A 22,371-nucleotide genomic window follows, 5' to 3' on the forward strand; every position below is an offset into this window, starting at 1 on the left:
CGCTGGTCTTGACGTGTGAAGGTTTGCTTTGGCAGACGTGCGAGCTCTTGCATCTTGTTTTGTATTGTTCCTAGGTGGCTCATGAAAATGGTAATTGCTTTCAGTGTAGCTCATGTGAAGCACACAGAGGAAATTACATACTGCTAACTGCACCCTGTTGCTTCATAACACAAGCGGTTTTCTAATGTTCATTTGTTTTATTTAAATTTAGGACAAGTTCCAGGCGCACCTCGCCAGCGAAACATGAAAAAGTGATGAGAACGCTGCTGAAGTCTGTACTGCGACCCCCCAAGCGGTTGCTTCCTTCTGAGTTGGTCCATGCTGAATGCAGGCACTCACGGTCTCTTGTGCAACTGAATAAAGGGCAGTGCTTTTGCCTCAGATTTTTATATGACCCTTTTTATTATATTTTAGTACTTTAAGAGGAAATTGCTTTTCACTAAGAACAACGTTTTACATTCTCATGTGAAATTACAGCAAAGTTAACAGCTGAAGTGTGCCTGCATCGCTGTATTGGAAGTTGCAAAGAGTCTCTTTGGTGTTTATTTTTCTATAGTGTATAGCTGGATTCCTTGTAAAAAAAAAAGTTATTAAAATGGCATTTTATTAGTGAATGCTTACGTTGTGTCATTATTTGTTTCCATCTTACCTATTTACTTTTTTGCTATTCCTAAAATTGTTTGGGTTTTAATATTTCTCCAGGCTCATTCTAACAGAACAGCCGAAATACTCTCCCAAATATCAAAGATAACTGTAGCCTTCTGTGAATTTAGGGTTTGCTCTTCTGGTTTTACAATAAATAAGTCCTCCCTCCCTCAGTCTTTCTCATCACATTCCAATTCAACGTCAAGCCACCACTCCTTCAGCTCCTCTGTGACTGAGCGATGCATGTGTAATAGATTTGTTCTGACTGAATTCATGCAATATCATTAATGTGTTTTCCTCCAGTGTGACCTTCACCTATCGGACTGATCTTTCCAGCCACGACCTTGACTCAGCGTCAGAGCTGTCCTTCCAGTTCCCTTTAGTGTTCCCTCTGGGGAGAGGGAAGAGCAGAGCTTTGGGGGCGAAACTGCCTCGGTGTTCGATATTTCCATACAGTGCAGGATGCCTGCCCTTACTGCGCTGCAGGTTTGTCCTGTTTGGTCTGTCCCCTCCACCCTGCTCCGAGTGACAGCTTGGGCAGGCAGCTTCTCTCGCTGCCCCGTCACAACCAGCTGCTCGTGTGCTGGGTTGTGTTTGCTGATGATTCGAATAGAGGTAACGGGTGCTAGTCCACAAAAGAGCCAACCCATGCTGGAGCTAGTGAGATGGAGAAGAGCCCTGGGAGACTGACAAGTAGTTTGGAAACAGCTGAACTCAGCTGGCTGCACCCTCGCCTCTCCCTCAACTTACCAGAGACTCTGAGAGAGCAGTCTGCAAAGGAGCTGCTTCTCTGCTGACACTTGGCAAACTGTGCTACAGAAATGCTTACATGTTTAGGAACTTAAAAAAAAAAAAAAAGAAATTCTTTCCAAAAGAGATTTGGATTAAACTAGTGTTTATAAATGGGAAAATAAACAGACTCAATGGAGGAAAGTAGAAATGAAGTTGTCTAAAGTGCAAATAGATGGGATAGAAGAGAAGTAAAGCTTACAAGCGCCAAATTAGAAGTTTTTAATGGAGTTCTTGGACTGCTGGTAGTTATTTGTCCTACTTAGTCTGGATCCTTTTAGCTTCATTTTCCTAATTCAAAAGGCCATAACTTTTGTTTAACGCTATGCATTTTTGGCAAAAAAACCCAAAGAAAGCCCTTAAACTCTATCAGTCCCTAATGTAAGTAGGACTCCTGATGGGCAAATCCTAGCTCTGCCCAGTACCTTGTGCTGTAGGTACCTTTCAGGGAGACATTTCCAAATGTCTGTTAAGTTGCTGGTCAGAGAAGAGAAAATAGGAGGTGTTCTGATGGTACACCCGCTTCCAGTCACAGTGTCTTAAGTGCAAAAATGAGTGATTCCAAATATCATGCTGAGTAAGACTTCTTTCTGTGATACTTACCTGTGGTATTTCTTGTCGTGGTATTTCACAGAAGCCATGTTTCTTAGGCTTACCTAAGATTCACTCTTCTCTCTCTTTTTCTTTAGGAAAAGTACAGGCAGAATTGTAATGCCAGAAGTATTTTAAGGCTCTGGTAATGCGAAATCTCTGCCTTGATGCTTAACTTTGGGGTATCAGAAAAATCTCAAAACACAAAAGCCCTAGGAACAAACACTATTTTCCCTTGCTGCTCTGTGCCAGATGCCAACACAGTGGGATAGTGGGTAATGTAGGTGTTCCTATGCACAGTCTACTTCATCCTTCTCAGAAATGAGGACTGTGAATGAAGTAAGGCTGGCTGTTAGCAGTTCACCTCTAAGCGAAGAGGGCTATCTGTAACTTGATGTATTTGCTGCCGAGGCTTCCCTAGACACGCTCCCCTGCCATCACCTGTGCAACCCAAGCGCTCGGCACCCACGGAGTGGCAGCGCTCTTCCCCTGCCTCTGCCCAAGCCTCTGCAGGGCTTGCATCCAGCTCTGCATTCCGGTGGAGCCTTTCCACGACAGTCTGTATGCCTCCCCTCTTCAGAGAGACCTCTTACCCCACAGGCACTGCAGCAGCCCCTCTGACACTGTCTCCCTGGGCATTCACTGTTTCCAGAAACACAGGCAGGAAGTAGGGGGCAAGAGGCAGATGCTGCAGAGAAGAAACCAAGCCCGTCGGTCTTCCAGGATCTGTGAGCCATACTTAACACGTCATCTGCAGCCACGCTCCCATCAGCTCCCTGGATCCCAAAGGGTTTTCTGAAGAGCAGTGGAACTACCATGGCAGAAATGTTTCTACCCAGTGTGGGGTGGTACAGCCAAGTTTTGAAGAGCCTGGCTTTCCAGTTACTGGTGTGGTGCCTGTGTGCCCTCTGAAGGGCATTTATACAGGACACGCTCTCTTGTGACGTGTTGACCTTGGTAGTATGAGCAGAGAAATCAGAGGCTGAGGCATTTCAGGATGGAGTAGGGAAAGAAGAAGCAGCAAGAGGGCAGGAGCAGAAGGAAAGGGAAGGAGCAAGGACCAGTTGTAGGTAACAGGAACAGAAAGTGGCTGATCCCGTAAATAATTTTTTGGCAGTCTTCCCTGAATGGAGCGTGAGCAGCGATTCTCCCACTGCTGCAGTGACCTGGAATATCTGCTAATGCAAATGTCTGCCTGTCTCACACTGAGCTCTGCTACAGCATCCCATCGATCCATGTTCCACAGAGTGCAAACATGAATGCCACCTTATCTCTTGCTGCTTGGAGCCTTCCAGGCCCAAACTGCTCTCTCATTCGAAGGCTGTACTGTACCGTGGATGCTGGGGTGCTGTGTGATGCGAACCCACACTAACCCATGTGAAATCTCTTGTGATTTTCTTTATACCTGTTATGTACGCATGTGAGGAGAACGGCATTCGTGTGACGGCTTCCTCAGCAGCGAGGGGTCCTGTTGTCAGAATAAACAAACTCTTCAGCCTCTGACATTCTCCTGCCAGTTCAGGAGCGGGGTCCACAGGGATGCTAAGTGCAGCTCCACAGCCACGTTATTCCGCAGCACTGCACTCGGGAGGGGAATGTGCAGAGAAAACGCTCCCTCCCTGCATTGCCCCGTCCCACGTGTGATACCGACACAAACCTGGTCACCCCAAAGGGGGAAGGTGTTTCTGACAGAAGTCGTTGTCAATAGAAAACTTCTCCCCAGATTTCTTCTCCGTTTTCTGGCTCCAGGAAAGTTATTGTCAGTGGCGGAGGGGTCCTTGGGGTCAGGAGCACCGCCAAGGTCCCGGATTCGCCTTCGCTGAGGGGGCTGCAGGAATGCCAGGGGAAGGTCAGGCGTCGGTGTCCTGCCACACGTTCACCCTGCAACCTGTGGTGAAACTGGGACGAGCTGCTGCCTTGACACAGGCTCCAAACCAAACCTTGCCTGCTGGTCCCTGTGACGCCAAACCTCCAAAGGCGTCTGTCTTTCAAAAAGAGACTTTATTTTGTTGTTTTTTCCTACTTTATGCAGGCCCAGGCACTGCTTTGCACCCAAGCTCTGGCATCCCCAGGCAGAGCGTGATCCCGCTCCACGGAAACCTCCCAGCGCCCTCCTGGGAAACGCTGCGCGGAGGATGGGCCCCGAGGCCGGGGCTCCGTCACCGTTCCCACCTTCTGCCGGGAGGAAGGAGCGGGCAGGGAGAGGAAGGCAAACGCTGTCGGTGTGTTCAGCGGGAGACAGGGCGCCGGCAGGCTGGGGCAGGACGGCAGCGGGACGAGACCCTCCCTCAGCGCCGGGGGCCGCGGCTCCCTGCCCCCGGGGGGAGCTCCCTCCGCCGAGCCCGGCCTCAGCCCCCGGCGCTCCCCCTCAGCGCTTCCCGCCTCCTGGCGGCGGGCGCGAGGCGGCCTGGGAGCGCCCCACCCCTCGCGCGCGGCCCCGCCCCTCGCGCGCCGCACGCGCCCCCGGCTGCGGCAGGGCGGTCCCATCCCGTCCCCTCGCGGTCCCGCTCCCGCTCCCGGGGCCGCCGCCGCCGCCCCCGGCCCGCCCCCGGCCCCACCTGCCCTGGGCGGCGGCCGCGGCGGGGCCCCGCTGCGCTCCTCGCCCCGCGCCATGGCGGCGGAGCGCGGGGGCTGCTCCCTGGAGGCGGTGCCGCTGCCGCCCGAGGTGCGCGAGAGCCTGGCCGAGCTGGAGCTGGAGCTGTCGGAGGGTGAGGGGCGGCCGGGAACGGAGCGGGGGGTGGCGGGGGGTGAGGGGGGCTCGACCCGGCGTCGCGGCAGGAAGCCGGCGGGTCGCTTCCGCTGGCCGCCCGGGGCCTGGTCCCGCTCAGGGGGCCGGGGAGGGGGTGCGGTGGCAGCTCCCCCCGGGGCTCCTCTCCTGCCGGCGGCCCTCGGAGGGGAGCCGGCCCCGGGGCTGCGGGGCCTGCGGGCAGCGGTGCGGGTTCAGCCGGCAGCTGGCCCGGCGCCGGGGTGGGGGCGGGGGCGGGGGCGGAGGCCCCTCCTGAGGCGCGCTGCCAGGGCCGTGAGGTGTTTCTCCCTTCAGTCCCAGCTGGCACCGAAACGGTCAGTCAGCACGCGGCTGGAGACTCCAAAAATACCTTTTTTTGTTAGTGGGCTTTTTAATTTTAGTATCCCTATTTATATCTTAAAATCTTCAACCCCTTCCTTTGGATCTCTCCAATTCCCAATGTTTTTATGCTCTCCCGTCCGCGAAGCTTCCAGGCGGGAGCGTGGTGAGGTTCCCTCCGCTCCTCTGGCTGACGAGCCCGGGGTCAGAGGTGGCAGAGACGCTCAGGTTCCCTTCCACAACAAACCCAAGCCCACCCGTTTGCTTGCCGTCCCCAGAAGTTACAGTTCCTTCCCTTCCACCCCCGGACCTGTGTTTGGTGGGAACAACCCTTCCGTGACCCCCCCCGTGGGAGTCACACTTGTTTTCTTGCTGGGGTTGAGGTGGATTTCTTCGCATCTTGGCCCGCCCTGCCGACGGGCGGGTGTGGGAGAGCACGCAAGGGGCAGGGGGGACGGAGGCAGCGTTTTCTGGGCGCAGTCAGTCATTGTCACGCCGCGCCTTGGCACGGAAGAGCTGAAGAGCTGTTGGTGCCGCGGTGCTGGGGCGGGAGCGTTCGGTCGGCTCCTCAGGTGTCGCGGTTTTCAGATCGGCGTGTTCAGGTGGGAAAAACTGGCGTTATTTCACCTCCGTGTGCCGGCCGACGTACGCCGTGGTTTAGGAAATGATTCACTGTCCTCGCCTCCAGTGTGGAACCTTTGGTGCAGAGGCAGGGGAAGAGCATAGGGTTGGTAACTCTGTTGTCCAAGTGTAACCTGTCGCTGCATGCCTGCCGGAGCAGTAGGAAGCAGTGCCTGACACGTACGGTTGCTTGTGCAAGAGGAGTTCCTGCCACTCGCGAGCTGCGGCAGCGCGCTCTCGGGCTGCGGCCGCGCTCGGTCCAGCGGCTCTTGCGTGCGTGCCTGCTGGCGCTCGCCGGTCGGCGGGGATGTCCTGGGCTTGGCTGCTCTCCTGTTGTAGGTCCAGATGGCTTGTTTAACTACTGGAATCTTTTTTTATGTCCACAGTACATTAAATCTGCGCAACGCCGAAAGTGATTGCGACCTGTCGTAGTGCAGTGCGTCTGATACTGAAGTTTGTATTGCCGTGTAGCTGCTGGGTTAATTAAGTGATTGGATAAAGTGATAATGTTGGCTCAAACTTCTTGACCACTCTCAAGATTTAGTTTATGGTCTTCAGGACGATTCCTTTTCTCCCTTCCCTCAATGACTTGAAAGCGTTTGCGTGCCGGAGTTCTTCAACATCTGGTAACATGTTCCATGCTCTTGTTCTGCGATCACTCAAAGTTTGTATATGCTGCTTTTAATGGGCCCCTCTGTCATTAATATTCAGAACTTGCTTACTTGGAGAGGAAGAAATACTGATCTAGGATTAGAAACTCACATTTTAGTCTATTTAAAGTGGATACAAATTTTGTATAGTACTATACTGCTTCTCAAAGAAGTAAATTGTTACCTGTTGAGATTGTCAGTTGTTTCCCTCTTTTTCTTTGAGCAGAATCGAGCCCATAGTGGAAGGCCACTAATGACAACAACTTCCTCGAGCTTTCAGCAGCCTTTTCACTGGGCGTACAGTGCTCTTCTGCGCTTTGTGTGTGCGTGTTGTAGCTGACCTCTGCCTTAACGAAGGCTTTCCTGTGTGCGTGTGTGAAAGCAGGCAGACTGCGGGGAGGTTTGGTGGGGCGTTCGTATGCTGAATACACCGCAGATTAGAGAAGGTCGTACCTGGGAGGATGTTACTGGAAACTGAGAGGAAGTGCAAAGGGAGGAAAAGAAGAGAAGAAACTTGAGAGCAAGTTCCTCTCTACTTTGTATGTGTAGTTTGTTAATTGGTATGTCGTGTGTGCTGTGTTGGGGCAGGAATAACATGTGCTTGCTTTGATTACATTATTTTCACCTGTAAATAAACTGGGAAGATGATTAAAAACTTCCTTTGGTCTTGCCCCAGGTTGTCGTAGTGAAAGATGGGGAAAGTGTTTGTGTTTAGAGAAAAACAAAAGCAGCAAAGGTGCATTGCTAAAGACAACTCAAAATCCCAAATAAAGTGTTCAGCTCAGAAGAGTTTTGGATGGGGAGGGAACTCCAACTCTTTCTACAGTTCTGATCATGTGCAGTGTGATGGATCCTTCCACTTTTACAAGATGCTAATCTCTTGATTGACGATTGATTCTATTCTTCATGTACTAGAAGAATTATAGTGGGGGGGGGGAAAATAACCCCACCCTAGAACAATGCTGCTAGCTTGCTTTATTATAACGACACTGTAATTTCTTTCTTGCTGGAGAAAAATGTTAGTGAATCTTATAGTGAAACCTAAGAGATCTACCACAACCTTTTGGGGGAGATAAAGACAATTTTGAGACGTGATTGGCAGCTAAGCTGACCTGTAGCTCACTGATCTGTTGACTAAGCTTTCTTACCTTAAGACTGTAAGATGCTGCAAATTTCTGAATCAATGGAAAGATAAGGAGTTCCCTAATCAGCCTGGCAGGATCTTCTGTAAAAGCATGAAAGTGATGCTGTCAAAGTCCAGTACGTTAGTTTTTATTAGTCGCTATACATTCTGTGCTCTGAAAGAGAACTAAGATGTATAAACCCACCTTTTTAAAAAAATAAAAAATCCAATCTGCAGTGGAAATTTAGTAGGAAAAACATTGATGTACTTTTTTAAAGCTCGTACCTGTTTTATGATAGTGTCTCATATATTTGTATGTATTTTTATGTATCTAAATGTGTGCATACACTGCTTTTCATTGAGGTGTGATAATTTTGAAGAGCAGGTCTCATTTAGACATAAATGTTACTTGTATATTTACATTCACGAAGACCACGTTTTATTTGAAAGCTATGCCTTGAAATAACTTTTGACAGTTCTCTTGTGAAAAGACTCCTCGTTTTTACCCTTTTCCTTTCCAGAGCTTTCCCAGTTTTTCTGCTACGGCTTTTTCCATGGCACAGAGCTATAATTTGCCAGCTTATGCAACGATATGAATGTTTTGGGTAAAAGAGAAAAACTTGAGAGGTGATGAAATCCTTCCTCCGGCAGGAAGAAGTCGTGACATTTAAAGACCCCTTTCTGAAGAGCGCTAGGCACTGCGCTTCCACCATTTGAGCAGCCTCACTTGTACTCTCCTAAGCCTAGGGGATGTGGAATTAGGTCATTTTTTGCTTCTTCCAGGTCATCCGTGTAGGAAGACGCCTCTCGTGTGCCTTTCTAATCCAAGGACAATATGCGGAGGAGCAGAAGCAGTCAAAGATAAATCCACGTCGTGCGTCCGTATAGCGATGAGGACCATCTCGCTGGTTTTAGCTTGTGTGGCTTTGGTTTTCAGAGCTGCTCATGGTGGTAGTTCCCTCAGCCAGCAGCTTGGGCTCTTACAAGAACGTACAATGCTTGTTTCTTTTCTTGGAAATTTTTTGTCCTTGTTGCTATGTGGTTCTGGTGAGACTGGGCCGCTGGGATGCATAACACATGATTTGCATTCAGGAGATGTTACCTAGACGCTGCGGAAGGAAAAATGCAGGTTTACAGACTTTCAGGTGGCTGTTTGACCAGCAGGTGAATGTTAGAATGCTTTTCTTTTTTTCTTCCAGTTTCTGATCAGCTTTAAATGTTAAATATCTGGATTTGGTTTTTCTGCTGTTTCCTGGGAATTTGTAGGTCAGGCTTATTTTGGAACTGAGCTGAAACCCTTAACAAGAGGCTGAAGATATTTTATTCCAGTCCAAGTCTATTCCATTACCTGTCTGACTGCCAGATGGGAAGTGCTCTTCTTGGTGGCTTCTGCCACACAGGCTACAGAACCAGTCCTGAGATAGGAATGTATTGTCATGTAGTTCACCATCTTAATTATAACTTGATTTTGCTGTTTATTCGGGGTGTTGTGTTGTCCATCTTGCTCTGAAGTTTCTGCTGAGCCTGGTGAAGTTTTAGTGGAAAGTGTGGCGGTTTGGATGGAGAGTTCGATGTGCAGGTTGCTCTGGTTCCAAATGAGATGTTTGCGTCTAACCTTGACAGAAAGCTCACTCTCACATAATTTTGATCCCAATTATTTATTTCCCACTTAAGAACGGAAGAATTGGGGTGTGTGACAAGGAAGCTTTGTCTGGGTTGGTTTTTTTTTGGGGAGGGAGGGAGTTTTGAGGTACTGTAATGCATAAGCTGAGTGGAAGAAGGTATCAGCTAAGAAGGGTTTCCTGAAAAAGTTAAAGGTGTTTAGTGTCTGACATATTTGGCTGCTGCAGATATTCCAGCAATACTCCAGCAAATACTTTTTGTAATAATTCTTAGCCGGTATTAGCCCATACTAACAGTCTGGTTGGGTTTTTTTAAAAATAAATTGGTAACAGAATCCGTTTTTTTGGCAGAACACCTTGCTTATAAAAACTAAAAATAGCGATCAGAGCTGAAAAATTTAACTTAATTGCTTTTGTTACACTAGCAGCATTGATGGGGTATGAAAATACTGGATGTGAAATGAGGCGAGAAGACACACACGCATGCACGCTATAACTTATTATTCTTACGATAAAGTATGGTATTTGGGTGTTTTTCCTGGTCTTAAAGTGGTAGTTTTCTGTTTACAGAAGTCTTCAAAAAGTACATCAGCAAATTGCAGTTGTTTACCTGTTCTGCTATCATTTTAATACTTGGAAATAAAAGCAATCTGAGGCTGTCAGTGAGAAGAACTGTTGGAACTGGGGACACAGATGCTTGGTAAGCGGATGGTAATCTGTGGAGCTCAACCTGCAGTGTCCTTGTTGCTGAATTTCTGGGCCTCTCCATCAGAAACTGTTAATTGTGTGATAGTACATGGGGCTTGCCAGATGCCCACGGGGACCGAGTAAGTCCAAAAAGCTTGTTCTCTTACACCCAACACAGGTCTTGGGAAGTGCCTGGCTGACATCCTTCAGGCTAGCTCATATCCTTAGGTCCGGTTTGTGACTGAAATCATCAAGCGATGTTCAAAGGGAAGCAGGTTTCTTATTTATTTATTTTTTTTCTTTTTTCCAATTTATTTATGATAAAATAGTCTTGTGGCAAGGAGCAGTTGCCATTGCAAGCTTCATGGTTACCGAATGCAAGGGATCCTTTGTTTCTGGTCATGTGAGGTATCTAAAGAAGGGCCTTGAGGGCTCGTTGTTGGTAACTATCAGTTGATGGAACAAGGCTAGCTCTTTCTGCCAGGCCTGTCTGGCAGTCGTGTGCTAATGTAGTCTTTATGAATGTTCGCTGCTTTAATGCTATATTGTATATAAGCCAACAAGTGGTAGCCCACTCATATGTGCCTTATATGGGTACAAGCATATTTATGTCCTTTTGTTAAAATCTGCCTGTATTTAAACTGCTTTTACTCTTACAGATTTTGATTGTAAAGCTACACAATAAAGTAGTTAAAATTACCTTCCTGAAATATTCAGAGAATTTCGGTATAATGGCTTGACCTTGTGGGAGTCCTGTGTTTGATTGGTGGGTCTCTAAGTACGTCCTCAACTCGTGTCAGTCTTAGGTTTATGTAATTTAGTGCATGTATTATGGGATTGTTATTATTTGGGAGAGACTCCATTATTTTAAGGAAGAGGGGGTCTTTTCATAGATTGTAACAGGTGGAGGGCTTCATTTGCTGCTGTTTGAAATGAAGAGAGTGAGCGTGTATACGGAATTCCAGTTACAGCCATCTTCGAGGTTACCTTCTGGATTAAAGCCGCTGCCTTCTCAGTGGCAGGCCTTTGCTCCACAACCTGCTTTGTGTTGACGCCCAAGCAGGTTTCTTGGTTGCTCTGAAAAGCTGGTGAAGCTCTGGGGCACCACAGGTGAAATGTTACCGCTGGATGGAGTTGCTGTCCCAGCCTTTCCGTTTCACTGGTGGCATCGGTGGACACAAGGTCACCTGAGGCGTTGGCAGGCTGGTGGTGAAGCAGCTGCCCAGTGGGTTGTCGTTGCTCTTTCGGGTCCCGTTGCTCTCACTGATCAGCTAGCCCAGGTCATTAAAGAACAGACACCGTATAACTTCAGCTTTCTGAACTGAATTTTATTCCAACAGTAGCAGCTGAAAGCTAGACTGCCTTTAAAGCCCCCTTCTTTTCCAGGTAAAACTTTCTGATTATGGTAGAAAATGCAAATTAACTTGTCTAACAAGGTGACCGTTGGAATGAGGGTTTTTCTTTTCCGTACTAGTTACGACAACTTTAATGAGACAGTTGCAATGAAACTGTAAAAAGGAAATTACATCCTTACTTAGTATGGTCAAGAACAGCCTTTTCCTTCTGGAATTCAGGTCAGAATCTCCCTACTCTGCCTCAGGATAGGACTGAAGTTTATCTGAAGGCCACGTTTCTGTTGAGATGAAGACAGTCCAGCTAGGTGGCTGGTCGGCAGGTGCCTGGTCTGCGGGATGCTTCCATCCATTGTGCTCCTCTTGACCACAGCACGTTTTGAAGGCGGTTCAAGCGTCGAATCTTGCCCTAACCACAAACTAGTTTGCTGGTAGAGCGGGAGAAGAAAGATGAGGCAGAGGAGGGAGGCATCGCTGCTGGGCTAAGCAGGAGTACTTCTGCAGAGCCGGGCTACTGGCATGGAGATGACAGCGACTGTTTTTCCTGTAGGTTTTTTGTCTCTTCCATTCTGTGCCTCAGCTGCATGACGCTGTAAAGCCTGGGTTGGCCTACGAAGGTGCAGGTGGGTCTGTTACTGACAGTGGCTGTCGAGGTTGAGCTGTCCTGTCTAGAAAGTGCGGGAGGTATTTTTCTAAACTGAGTTAGGTGTCATAATTGGCACCATTCCCAACGATTCAGAGTTATGCCATCATATTAGCATAATTGTAGTGGTGACAGCTGAGACTCTTGTAACTGTCTCTTGGATTACTACAGCGAAAAACAATTTTACACATTTTTGCTACTGTCTTCTTTTTTTTGACGTACACCCTCTTTAATTCTTTTCAAATGAAAAGCCTGTTCCTCAAAAAGAGGGAAGACTGTCACTTCGTGTTCACCTGTGGGAATGCAGTATGGCTGAGTTTATGATGCAAACCTTGCTGTGTCCTCAGCAGAGTTAATTCATAAACTAGGGATGTGAGAGAGATGACAGTTAACGTAGATGGTGTGAAGAGTTCAAAGTCTTATGTATCCTTCCACATTGTGAGAGAAAAACAAATTGACCCATTTTCTTTTTCTTACCACTTCTGGTGTGCTGGGTGATCAGAGCAGAGTTTACTTTTGTTCCCCTCTCTGCTTTGGAAGCTGATGAGAGAACTGAAGGGGCTCTTTTTGGCTTGGCCTTAAAGATTAGCAGCAGCCATGCCGGAGAGTTCTGTCGTGCTGGTGGAACATGATTGACTGTGGTTTTCATCTGTAACATGCCTTCCCTTTCACTCTGATTCCCACTCCCCAGTCATATTTATCTTCCATCTGTGTTTTTCTGCTCCTCTTCCTCCCCCTGCCCCTTTGGTTTTTTCCCCTGCCTGCTGGAACATGGGAGGATGAGCAGGGTGTCTAATCTTAGCTGAGAGCATCCTCGTGCGTTTTATCTTTAGCTTCTTCTAAGGAAAACAGTCCTGTGAGCAGTGAGAATCTGCAGAAGACGTAAGGACATCCAGTCTTATTTTGACGTCTGTGGCTTCCAGTTTAGGAGCGATGGGGATGCACTTAAGGACTTACAAAAAAAGGACTAAATCTACTGTGTTGTTACCTTTACCACTTTGAGGAAACAGAAGAAGGCACAACCAGGAGAACTGGGACTGCTAGGTCAGCAGCTTTCTTTCCAATCAAAGCAGTATTTCAGACTTGACCAGTTACGTGGTTGGGGCTTTTTTTTTTTTTGTCTTTTGGATTTCTGCTGCAGTTAACCAGTGTTTAAATTGTTCCCTTCCCTGTGTTTGAGCAGAAGAATGAAAAATACTCTGTGTCTCTATCAGGACTAATTCTGCATTGAATGATCAACTGTAATTGTTGGAGATTGAGGTTGAAGACTTAAGTGGCAGCTCGCTATGCTCCTGGGAGATACCTTAACTCATTGCTGGTCCAAATGGCAACGATAATGATAACTGTAAAATGCTGGGTTTTATCTAGCTAGGACATAGATAATGTTTGTCAGAAATTCCTTTAGGATTTCTGTAGATGCAATCCTGGGCAGCCTGCTCTAGCTGACTCTGCAGGAGCAGGGGGGTCAACTACTGGGAAAAAATATAATACTGGGATTTTGCTACTTGTCTTTCTGCCCTATTATCCTTTGTGTAGTGGTTTTCTGATTGGGCTTTTTTGGGGGGGAGGGAGGGCACCCTCCTGCTGCTGCGGGAGCTCATTCTTTCCATTTCCCATCTTGCAGATGAGAGAGTCTCAGTTTTTACAATGGGGATCTTGTGCTTGCCTTGCTTCCCTACTTTCTGGCAGCTCTGAAGGGAGCTGGAAGGGGCCTCTGTTGGGCTCTGGGCTCAGGGCAGGGTGCTGCTTCACCAGGAGGCTGAGTTGAAGCAGCAGCTCTTGCCCAAAAAGGGAATTCCTGTCCTCAAGCTTTTATCTTGAGCTACATCTGGTGCCCGTCCGATGCTGTGATACAGTGGCAGCAAGCTCACGTGAGAGAAAGTGAATGGGGTTTTTCAAGCAATTTTGTGAGTTGAATTGGCTTAGTGTTACAGCCAGATGGGCTCAGAGCTGGCTGGGAGGATTGGCTGGAGGAGAGAGGGATGAAGGAGCATGCCAGTACTTCAGCTTCGCTGCAGCATGAATCCATACCCGAAATAAGTTTTTTCAACATCTGCCTGTATCTGTACTGCTGTTCCTTCAGACCTGTCCTGGATCCAGCCTGGAATGAAACATTGTCCTTGCTGGTGATAGCAGCGTTTTGTCCTTCTAGAACTTGAAATACAAAAGCTCCCATAAATCATGGTGCCAAATCAATACATTAGTGTCCCACAGATCTGCGATTAATCAGATACAAGGAAAATACAAGCCACTCAATATTTTATCAGATAGCATTTGAAAAAGCTATTTGCATGTGGAGAGCTGAAAACCTGTGGTAGTAGGTGATTTGAATATAAGTAGAGTTGCCTTCAGCCCCATCCTGCCACCAAGAAGTTTCCTCAGGGCAGTCTGGGAACTGCAGCTTTTTTGGAGGCGAGGAAGGGGTTTTGGTTCTGTTTTTTCCTGTTGCAGCAAGGCGCGTAGGTAGGGGAGGCCGACGATAAAGGGTGTATGTCCTGTGGATGGTGGTACACCTGTGAGGCTGAAAAGAGAAGTCCTGTGAATAGCATAAAGAGTAATGATGAGCAATTTTTTTTGTACAGAGCAGGTTCAGCTCACGGATTCCGGTAAGCACCAGGCGCTGTGCAAAGTCCACGGTGGGCGGTGGTGAGTTCACTCCTTCGAGCAGGCTTTAGGTTCTCAACCGCCGGGAGAGTTCACGCTGACGTGTTCTCCTCTGGAGACCTCCCTGCTGCAGCCGCGCCGGTGGGTCTGTCCCACACTGCTCGCTTCTCCTCCTGGTTACTGTCCCCTGCGCCGGGATGGGCTGTGCCATCCCGGAGCTCGGCAGTTGTGATCCCGAGGTGACAAAGCAAGGAGGATTTCCAGCTAACTGCGTCACACCGTCCTCCGTGATGACGGCAGGGTTTTTACCTTTGGTCTTTGATCTGACCTCTTTTTGGCAGAAATAATCTGCAGGCTGTAATAAAGCAAGGAGAAGCAGCTGAGGGGTAAATATATATGCTACCGTGTTTTGTTGTCTTCAGGATCATTTTGTTTCCTGGTGTGAATCCTTAATTCTGTGTAAGTCCCACAGTATGAGATCTCCACCTTGCACTATAAGGAGTAAGAAATGTTAAGAAAATGCAGAAATTTGTCGTTGCAAAGAAACATACTGTGTCATTAAAGCATGCTGGGAGGCAGGGGTAGGAAAAGGCATTTGGGATGACGGGGAGGAGTGCTAATTTACAATTACATGTTGTTTAACAAAAATATTCAAATTTCTTGTTACAAATGTTTGAGTGTAATTTGTATTTGGTGGGAATTACTTCGGTTTGCATGGAGTATTCGCTGTTTCCAGAGACAGGAGCTCAGTAAAGATTTTTCCCTTCATTTTTTTTCCAGAGTAGTATTTGAAGAAAGGGAGAATTTAGGTTTGGGCATCTTTTTCTAATTTGTTTGTCGAAGTTTTAGTTTACCAAGTAACAATCACTAAGAAACTTAAACTGTGTCAACCAGCCTGGTTGAGGTTGTAGTACGTGTTGTGGGAATGACAGTGGCTGTACTTGGGACTGCTCATTCCTGCTCTCTGCCTTGTTTCTACTGCCCTTGGGTCATACATGTGCATAGTAAAATTCATGACCTTGCAACTTCTTAGCAGGCAAGCTGATGAATCCCAAGTCACTCCTTAGGCAGGAGCTAGAGGTCCTTTTGGTTTTGGTTTTTTTTTTCCCGTACTCTAGTGCAAGCACATGTGCAAGTGTTCCCTTTCCAGCTACACCACCATGTTTGTGAGATTTTGGGTTACTTTTCTTGAATAATGCAGTAAACCAGTCTGTTTGGAAGCCCTGCCATAGTAATTGACCTGTATGATTGTGTGACAGATGAAGGAGTGTGTTAAGGAAAGGTATTTTTAAATGCGAAACACTCTTCTGATTAACTCAAACTGGTTAGAACAAATTATATCGGTATTTCTAGATTTTTCAAACTTGTGATGCCAGGATTAGATGTTTCAGCAGCTGTTGCCTAAATGAGTGCAAAGTTGTGCTTTTTTCAAATTTGGGTTTTAGCAGGTATTGACACTGTTCTGCTTTGGTTTGTTTTTATTTCCATAGGACATCAAATTACAATTTTTTTCAGTGCCTGAGACTGACCATTAAGGTGTAGCAAATGGGAATCTTCCCTTCCTAATGAAAGGTGTTTTTCAGATGTCCTTCAGAATGTTTAGATTCTGTTAATTGGAAGAAAAACTCTGGGTGCTGGAAATACGTGTAACAGCTGTTTGCGGGAGGCAGGGGCTGCTCCAGACACCACAGAATGAAGGTCTACAAAAGGTAGCACTGTGGTTGTCGCCCTTTCCTTTTTCAGTTAAAGTGATTTTTTTTTTTTACCTTATCGTTAACAGTGGAAACTTGTGTCACAGCACACACTAAACTGGAGAAACGTGGGATAGTTTTCCAGCAGGAAGAGAAAGAGAACCAGAACATCAGGGAATAACTTGTAACCCTGTCAGTGATGTGCCTCTGAGATGCGCTTGGCGAACAGGCCACAAATCTTACCAGGTCCTGAACAATGTAAAAGAAGCTGAACTTGTTCTCCTTTTCCAGGATGGGTGACAAAAAAATTACTTGTGGACTGGCTGTGTGAATTATTACTTGGAAAATCGAATAATCAGCCATGAGCTGACAGCTTTGTAGTAGAGACATCTGTGCGATTCCCAGTTCCCAGGAGTTTGTGTCCTTCTTAAGCTGTTAACTTCTGTTCATAGGGGTCCCTCACATTCTGTGTTCGCTTGCAGCTACGGCTCAATAGTCTCATCTTATGCTACTGTTAAGATTATAAATAGTATTTTAAATAATGAAATGGCTATGTGTAAGTCCTGGTATATATTACTTTTGCCCCTGCAAGTTGTGTGGGTCTTAAACTTTGTTGTAAGTCTGTGAGTTGCAAAGTCATAGCCGGATAGTTGTGATGACGGAGGGAACTTTCAGGCTGGTTTGAGTCGATGGAGGAAGAAGAGCAGAATGCCCAGTGAAAACCAGTAAATGGTAGATAGTAGTAAGAAATAAATGAAGTGTTCTTTATATAGCTTCCATTTAAAAAGTACAAGATTTGACATATTCAGTGACTGAGTAGGTACTTACACAACTGCTATATTGCTGATCCTTCTCTCCTGGCAGGACCAGTGTTGTCTGGCATGCATCCAGAGGAGAAAAAGAAATTTAAAAGTAATTTTAAATACACAAAACTCGGGCGTAGCTAATACCTGACAGCTTGTTCCTGTGATGTGTCTTCTGTGCCCTACAGCACTTCATCGCATCTTCCACATGGCAAGCTCTTACATCAGGGTTGCTTTTACTATTTGTTTGGGTTGTTTCCTTTGGTGGTTAGGCCATTTTAGTCACTGTTGTGCTGCAAACAGGTAGATTTTTCTTGACTGTGGCAAGAACCTCATCTTGATTTTATCCAACTCTGTCCCAAGTCTTCAGTGCTAGTGACAGCCTGTGAGTGTTTTGGTGGCTTTGCCTTTCTTTAATGGATATTTGCAAGTAGTGAATTGAACCAGTAGATACTTCATGCTTAATTGTGAGCTGCGCTCTGCAGCGCTTCACTCGTGCTTTCTGTGTTTGTGCAGTTTGAGAAGCCCAGTAAGCTGACGGGCATTCATGTGTATGTTTAATGTTATTTTATGTGAAGTGCACATGGATATTTTTTGAATAATAAAGATCAAAGATTGTAAATGAGGTAGCATGAAGCTCAGTAGCTATTTCTCTGTCATGTTTGCGGTATGGTTATGTGCTGCAGTGAGGCGCGTGATAGCAGGATAAGCTCTTCTGGGTAAGGGGGGCGATTAACAGCAGTCTTACAACTTCAGACAGACACTTTCCTCAAGAAGAGATTTACCTGGCAGGTATTCTGGGAGCCATTCTGTTCTTCCCTTGCTGTCCCGCAGTGTTTTTTCTGTTATTCACTGAGCACATAACTAGTGGTCATGATAAAATAAAAGTGACATTGGCTAAATCATAACAAGAAGTACCCTTGCTGTGTTAAAACAAGCAACGTCTTGACAATGCAGAATAAAGAGACATTATGAATCGGTATGAGATAATTCCCTGTGGTGACTGAAGGGCACTGTTGGATAGATTGATGACTCAGGCAGTATTCATGTTATCAAAATGGTGTTCATCACGTGAAATGGGTTCTCAATCCCCTTTTATAAGGGGAATTCTAGACTTCAAAACTTGAGAACTTATTTTGCAATCTTTGTCACTGGATATTGTATTTGGTAGAATGACTGCAGAGAAATTGATAACTGACGCTGCAGAAAGACCATTGCCCTGTTTTGTGCTAGGAGAGCAATATGACTGTTCACTGGAAAATAGTGTTGTTGTGCCTAATTGATAGAAATATCTTCAGCAAAATGTGGTGCAGATTATTTTAGAGGTATTTCTGTAAGCACAACACTTTTACATTGTGACCAGAGGGGGGGAAAAACCCCCAGAATCCTGATCATGTTGACACACTACCTTCAGATGATAAACCAGGTGACAAAATAGTAACTTTTGCAGGTTTATGGATTTGTAGGCATTTTTAATAGCCGTGAAGTAATATGCATTTAATGGAATGAAGCCATTGGGTGTTTAGTGGTGAATGCCAGTGGACTGTATTTTAAGACTAAGGAAAGTTACGTTTAAAAGAAAGCCAATTACCAATATTATAGGAATTGGTGTTACTCATTTGAGACTCACCTTCAGGATTTGGACTTGTTTTTCTATAGAAGTGATTTATTTGATTGCAAGCATATCCGAGTATTTTTAATTTGTTTATTGAATTGCTGAGTTTCTGCAGTCTATATTTAACTGGCATGAGCATTTAAAAAAAAAAAAAAAGAAAATGTTTTAAGAAATTGAAGTGTTTTTTTTTTTTTTTTGAGAAAACCAGGAGGCACCGTTATTCCAGTTATTTTTTGAATTGAATCACAGAATGGTTTGGGCCGGAAGGGATCTTTAAAGGTCTGCTAGTTCAGCCCTCCCGCAACAAGCGGGGACACTTTCCACTGGACCAGGATGCTGAGAGCCCCGTCCAACCTGGCCTGGAACGTTCCCAGGGACGAGGCATCTACCACCTCTCTAGGCAACCTGTGCCAGTGTTTCACCACCTTCATTGTGAAAAATTTCTTCCTGGTTACTTTCCAAATAGTAATTCTCTTTTCTTCAGTGTCTCAGTACTTGCTCATCATAAATTCTTTTTGCCCAGCGTCTGGCTCTTGCTCTAACTCTTGTCTACTATTTTCTTTTTCTACTGCATGGAGGAAAACCTAACAGCGTGGTATTCCTTTCTGAATCAAGATGGTAGGACAGCTGGAGATCAGCTTAAAACAGATGACAAGCGGAGAAGAAGTTTTCTTTTCCTTGCCAGTGTTAGCTAAGAAGTTTTTATTCTATCTCTTTCTCCTCCCAGAATCAGTTCAAAATCGGCTTTATTTTTCTTTCTGAAAAATGCTTGTGGTCTTACAGTAAATACTTGCAAGATCTTAGGCAGGAAAGGACTTCAAGAGCATGCAGGGGTATATTCCCAGGTGGACCTCAGTGATGCTTTTTGTGCTGTAGAAAGTTGCAGCTCTTTGCCAAATGCTGTCCTCTGCTACCCAGGGAGGGTGGGAGCTTGGGACGCAAGGAAACCCTTTGCACTGGGTGGCTACTGCTTTACAGCCAGCCAGGAAAACAGCGTGGGAGGACCTCAGGACGATGCCGCTTGCACGTTCACATGGAGAACCAGTGGTGCTTCTACCAGGAGAACATCTACCTGTATTCAGAAAGGGTGCTGCAGCAAGCTGTTATTACTTCCTAACCTTTCTTAGGTGCTAATTAACAAATGTTGGCTCACCTCAGTTCTCACAGGTTTTTCAAGGAGGTTTCTGATGTCTGTGCTTTCATGTGACACTTCCTGGAGAGTCTTGAATATGTGTGAATTTATTAGAGGAGATTCCGAGCAGCAGGTCCTTTAATGACCAGGGGCTGTTGAAAGCAAGGCCTAAAAATAGAAATAAATGTAAAATCTGTCACTTGGCAGAGGAATGTCACGTTGATGCCTTTAAGCTTTTTTTGGTGTTTCCATTAGATTTTACTGGGTCTTGATGCTGTGTTAATAATGTTACTAATTTCCAGGTTTTGCAGGAGGAGACTTCACTAGTAGCTTTTGTAGTGAATTTTATTCTTGCTTACAATAAAGAAAGTAACAACAGGACCTTAAGGAAAATCTGCGTGCAGAATATTGACTTTTAAATTACCTTCCCCCCCCCTTCTTTTTCTTTCCTAGCTGCAATGAATTGTAGAGTTTTTCAGCGATGTTGCTGATGGCTGACATGAGTAATCAGAATTTCTTGATTTCAGTCTTCTTCTGGGAGGAAAATTAAAATAATGTTGCTTTCTAGAATATCAGGGGGAGGGAACCTTGGCAACTGTAAAAGCTTTAGAATTTTAAGCTCTTTCTCTTTCAGAATTTGGGAACTAAAATTATTTTCTAAATTTATGAATAAATCAGTTTAGCTGTTTAAAGAACACTTGAGTATCTAACAGAAATATATGAGGCTTTGAAATTATTATCCACTTGTGTCAGTTTTGGAGTGTTTTAAACCCACAGTTTACGGGTTAAGTCGTATACACTGGAAAAGTTGACAAGATGGTTGTGGAAAACTGTGATGCCTTTATTCCTGAGAGAAGCCAAAAAGGGAGCATCTCATTTCTGAAACACAGGAGGATTTAGCCACAAAACTGTAGAGAATATAGGATTATTGGGATTCAGTTGTTTTCATACTGACCAAGGCATGTACTAAGAAAACACATGGAAAAATCGGAAGAGCTTTGCAGATTAGGGATATTGGAAAGTTTAAAACTGCAGAATTTTGGTTGCAAAACAGAGCTGTTAATGATGGTATACCAAGACAATTTTCTTGGGAAGGGAGTTGCATTTCCAAAAGAGACATCTTGTACAAATGTATGTGTGTAGTAGTATAAAGATCGCACTAAATGGATTTTTCAGGAGTAAAAAAAAATCTAAATACTACCTAACCTTCTCTATGAGAAAATTATGTTGGCCTACTTTCCAGATTTATTTACATCTCTCAAACTAATGGATAATGGGGAAGTTGATGGTGACATAGGTTTCTACAGCTCTCTTACCAGACCTCTGGAGAGTCTAAATTTTCTAGGAGTAAAAAGCAAAATGTTTGCATGAATTAATAAAAGTCATGGTAGATAAGTGAATAGTAGCGCTGGTGGATTTTTTTTTTTTCCTCATATTAATCAAGACCGGAGAGGGAAGACTGAGAACTTAAGAAACCTAATCGAGTTAGATTAATGGGCAAGGCAAGTGAATCTTAGTGAATCTTAGCGTTTTTACAGGCCACATCAGCAGCTTCTACATATTAGATTAATAGGAATGTAATTGATTTAAAATTCCACAGCTGTTTATAAAATGCAGTAAGGCCATTAAAGCATCTTGTGATCATCAGTCAAAGTAAAGGGACTAATTATAGCTATTTGAAATCCTTAATTCTGAGAGTATCTGTATTTTTTGTACTAGCAATGCAGGGACTTCTTTATTCCCATCTAAAATAATGTAGAGCCCTGAAGCATTTGTCTGTTGTGAACAGGAATGGCTTTGTCTCAGTAATGTTTAAACCAATTATTCAAACAATTTAAACATGATTTGGGATGTCAGTTTAAAAATGCTAGTGTATTTCATTTGTTATCTCAAAAATCTTTAGAGTCTTGGTGGTATTAAAATAGTCACCATGAGAAGAAGTGGCGTTGAATCATAACTGTGTATTATGTTGTGACTGTTACATCTGGGGAAAAATAACTACAGATTCATAACTTTCAAGTAGAACAGACCATGTTTTGACATTTGTATGGGCATATGGCCATGCTGTAGTCCTTTCTGGTGACAGTAGAGTAAATCTTGATTGCATTGCTTTGGCATGCTTTCCTGAAAATGTGGTATTCACACAGAATCACAGAATCACAGGATGTTTAGGGTTGGAAGGGACCTCTGTGGGTCATCTAGTCCAACCCCCGTGCCGAAGCAGGGTCACCTACAGCAGGCTGCACAGCACCGCATCCAGGCGGGTCTTGAATTGGTGAGTTAAGAAATAAAACCCCCAAATCCTTTTGATACGCACTTCTTAAAAGTAGTTTTGGGTGGTTTTTGGTGGTGTTTTTTTTTTTTTGTAAATAAGTGAACTGCTGTACTGGAAATGGAGTTCAGATCGCCTGCTGAGTAAGCCTAGGTAGAGCAAGGATTGTGACATGAAAGGGAGCGGATGGCATCTACATGACGTTGGCCTCGTGCTGCTGTTCATCCCCCGAGCTTCTATGATCCCCATCCATGAGCTCTTGCATTGCCTGGAAGGCCATTTGCTTTAACTTTGAGGGCCAAACCAAGCAGCCCTTTAGCTTGATCCTCTGACATTAGTATCTTTGTTCTGAAACGTACAGGTTTGCTAAAGTAGGTCTAGACATGAAGTAGTTTAATGTGCTACTGTTAAACGTAACCTTGTAATTGGCTGAAAAAATGCTTCTGTAGCACAGCGTTTGGAAGGGT

At 45.3% G+C, this 22,371-nt stretch overlaps 2 protein-coding genes across 14 annotated transcripts in view; both read left to right on the forward strand.

Annotated features, from left to right (window-relative positions):
- Positions 1 to 614, forward strand: part of PCNT (pericentrin) — a 94,906-nt gene extending 94,292 nt beyond the window's left edge. For all 10 annotated transcript variants that reach the window (XM_075429698.1, XM_075429700.1, XM_075429703.1 and 7 more), the window contains one exon: positions 212 to 614. In XM_075429698.1, the coding sequence (XP_075285813.1) occupies positions 212 to 255 (44 nt within the window). In that variant the 3' untranslated portion in view covers positions 256 to 614. The remainder of the gene's footprint in view (positions 1 to 211) is intronic.
- Positions 615 to 4,599: 3,985 nt separating this feature from the next.
- DIP2A (disco interacting protein 2 homolog A) overlaps positions 4,600 to 22,371 on the forward strand; it is a 123,968-nt gene continuing 106,196 nt past the window's right edge. For all 4 annotated transcript variants that reach the window (XM_075430667.1, XM_075430668.1, XM_075430669.1 and 1 more), the window contains exon 1: positions 4,600 to 4,733. In XM_075430667.1, the coding sequence (XP_075286782.1) occupies positions 4,637 to 4,733 (97 nt within the window). In that variant the 5' untranslated portion in view covers positions 4,600 to 4,636. The remainder of the gene's footprint in view (positions 4,734 to 22,371) is intronic.

Source organism: Opisthocomus hoazin, chromosome 9 (genome assembly GCF_030867145.1).
Source record: "Opisthocomus hoazin isolate bOpiHoa1 chromosome 9, bOpiHoa1.hap1, whole genome shotgun sequence".
Taxonomy (NCBI): Eukaryota; Metazoa; Chordata; class Aves; order Opisthocomiformes; family Opisthocomidae; genus Opisthocomus; species Opisthocomus hoazin.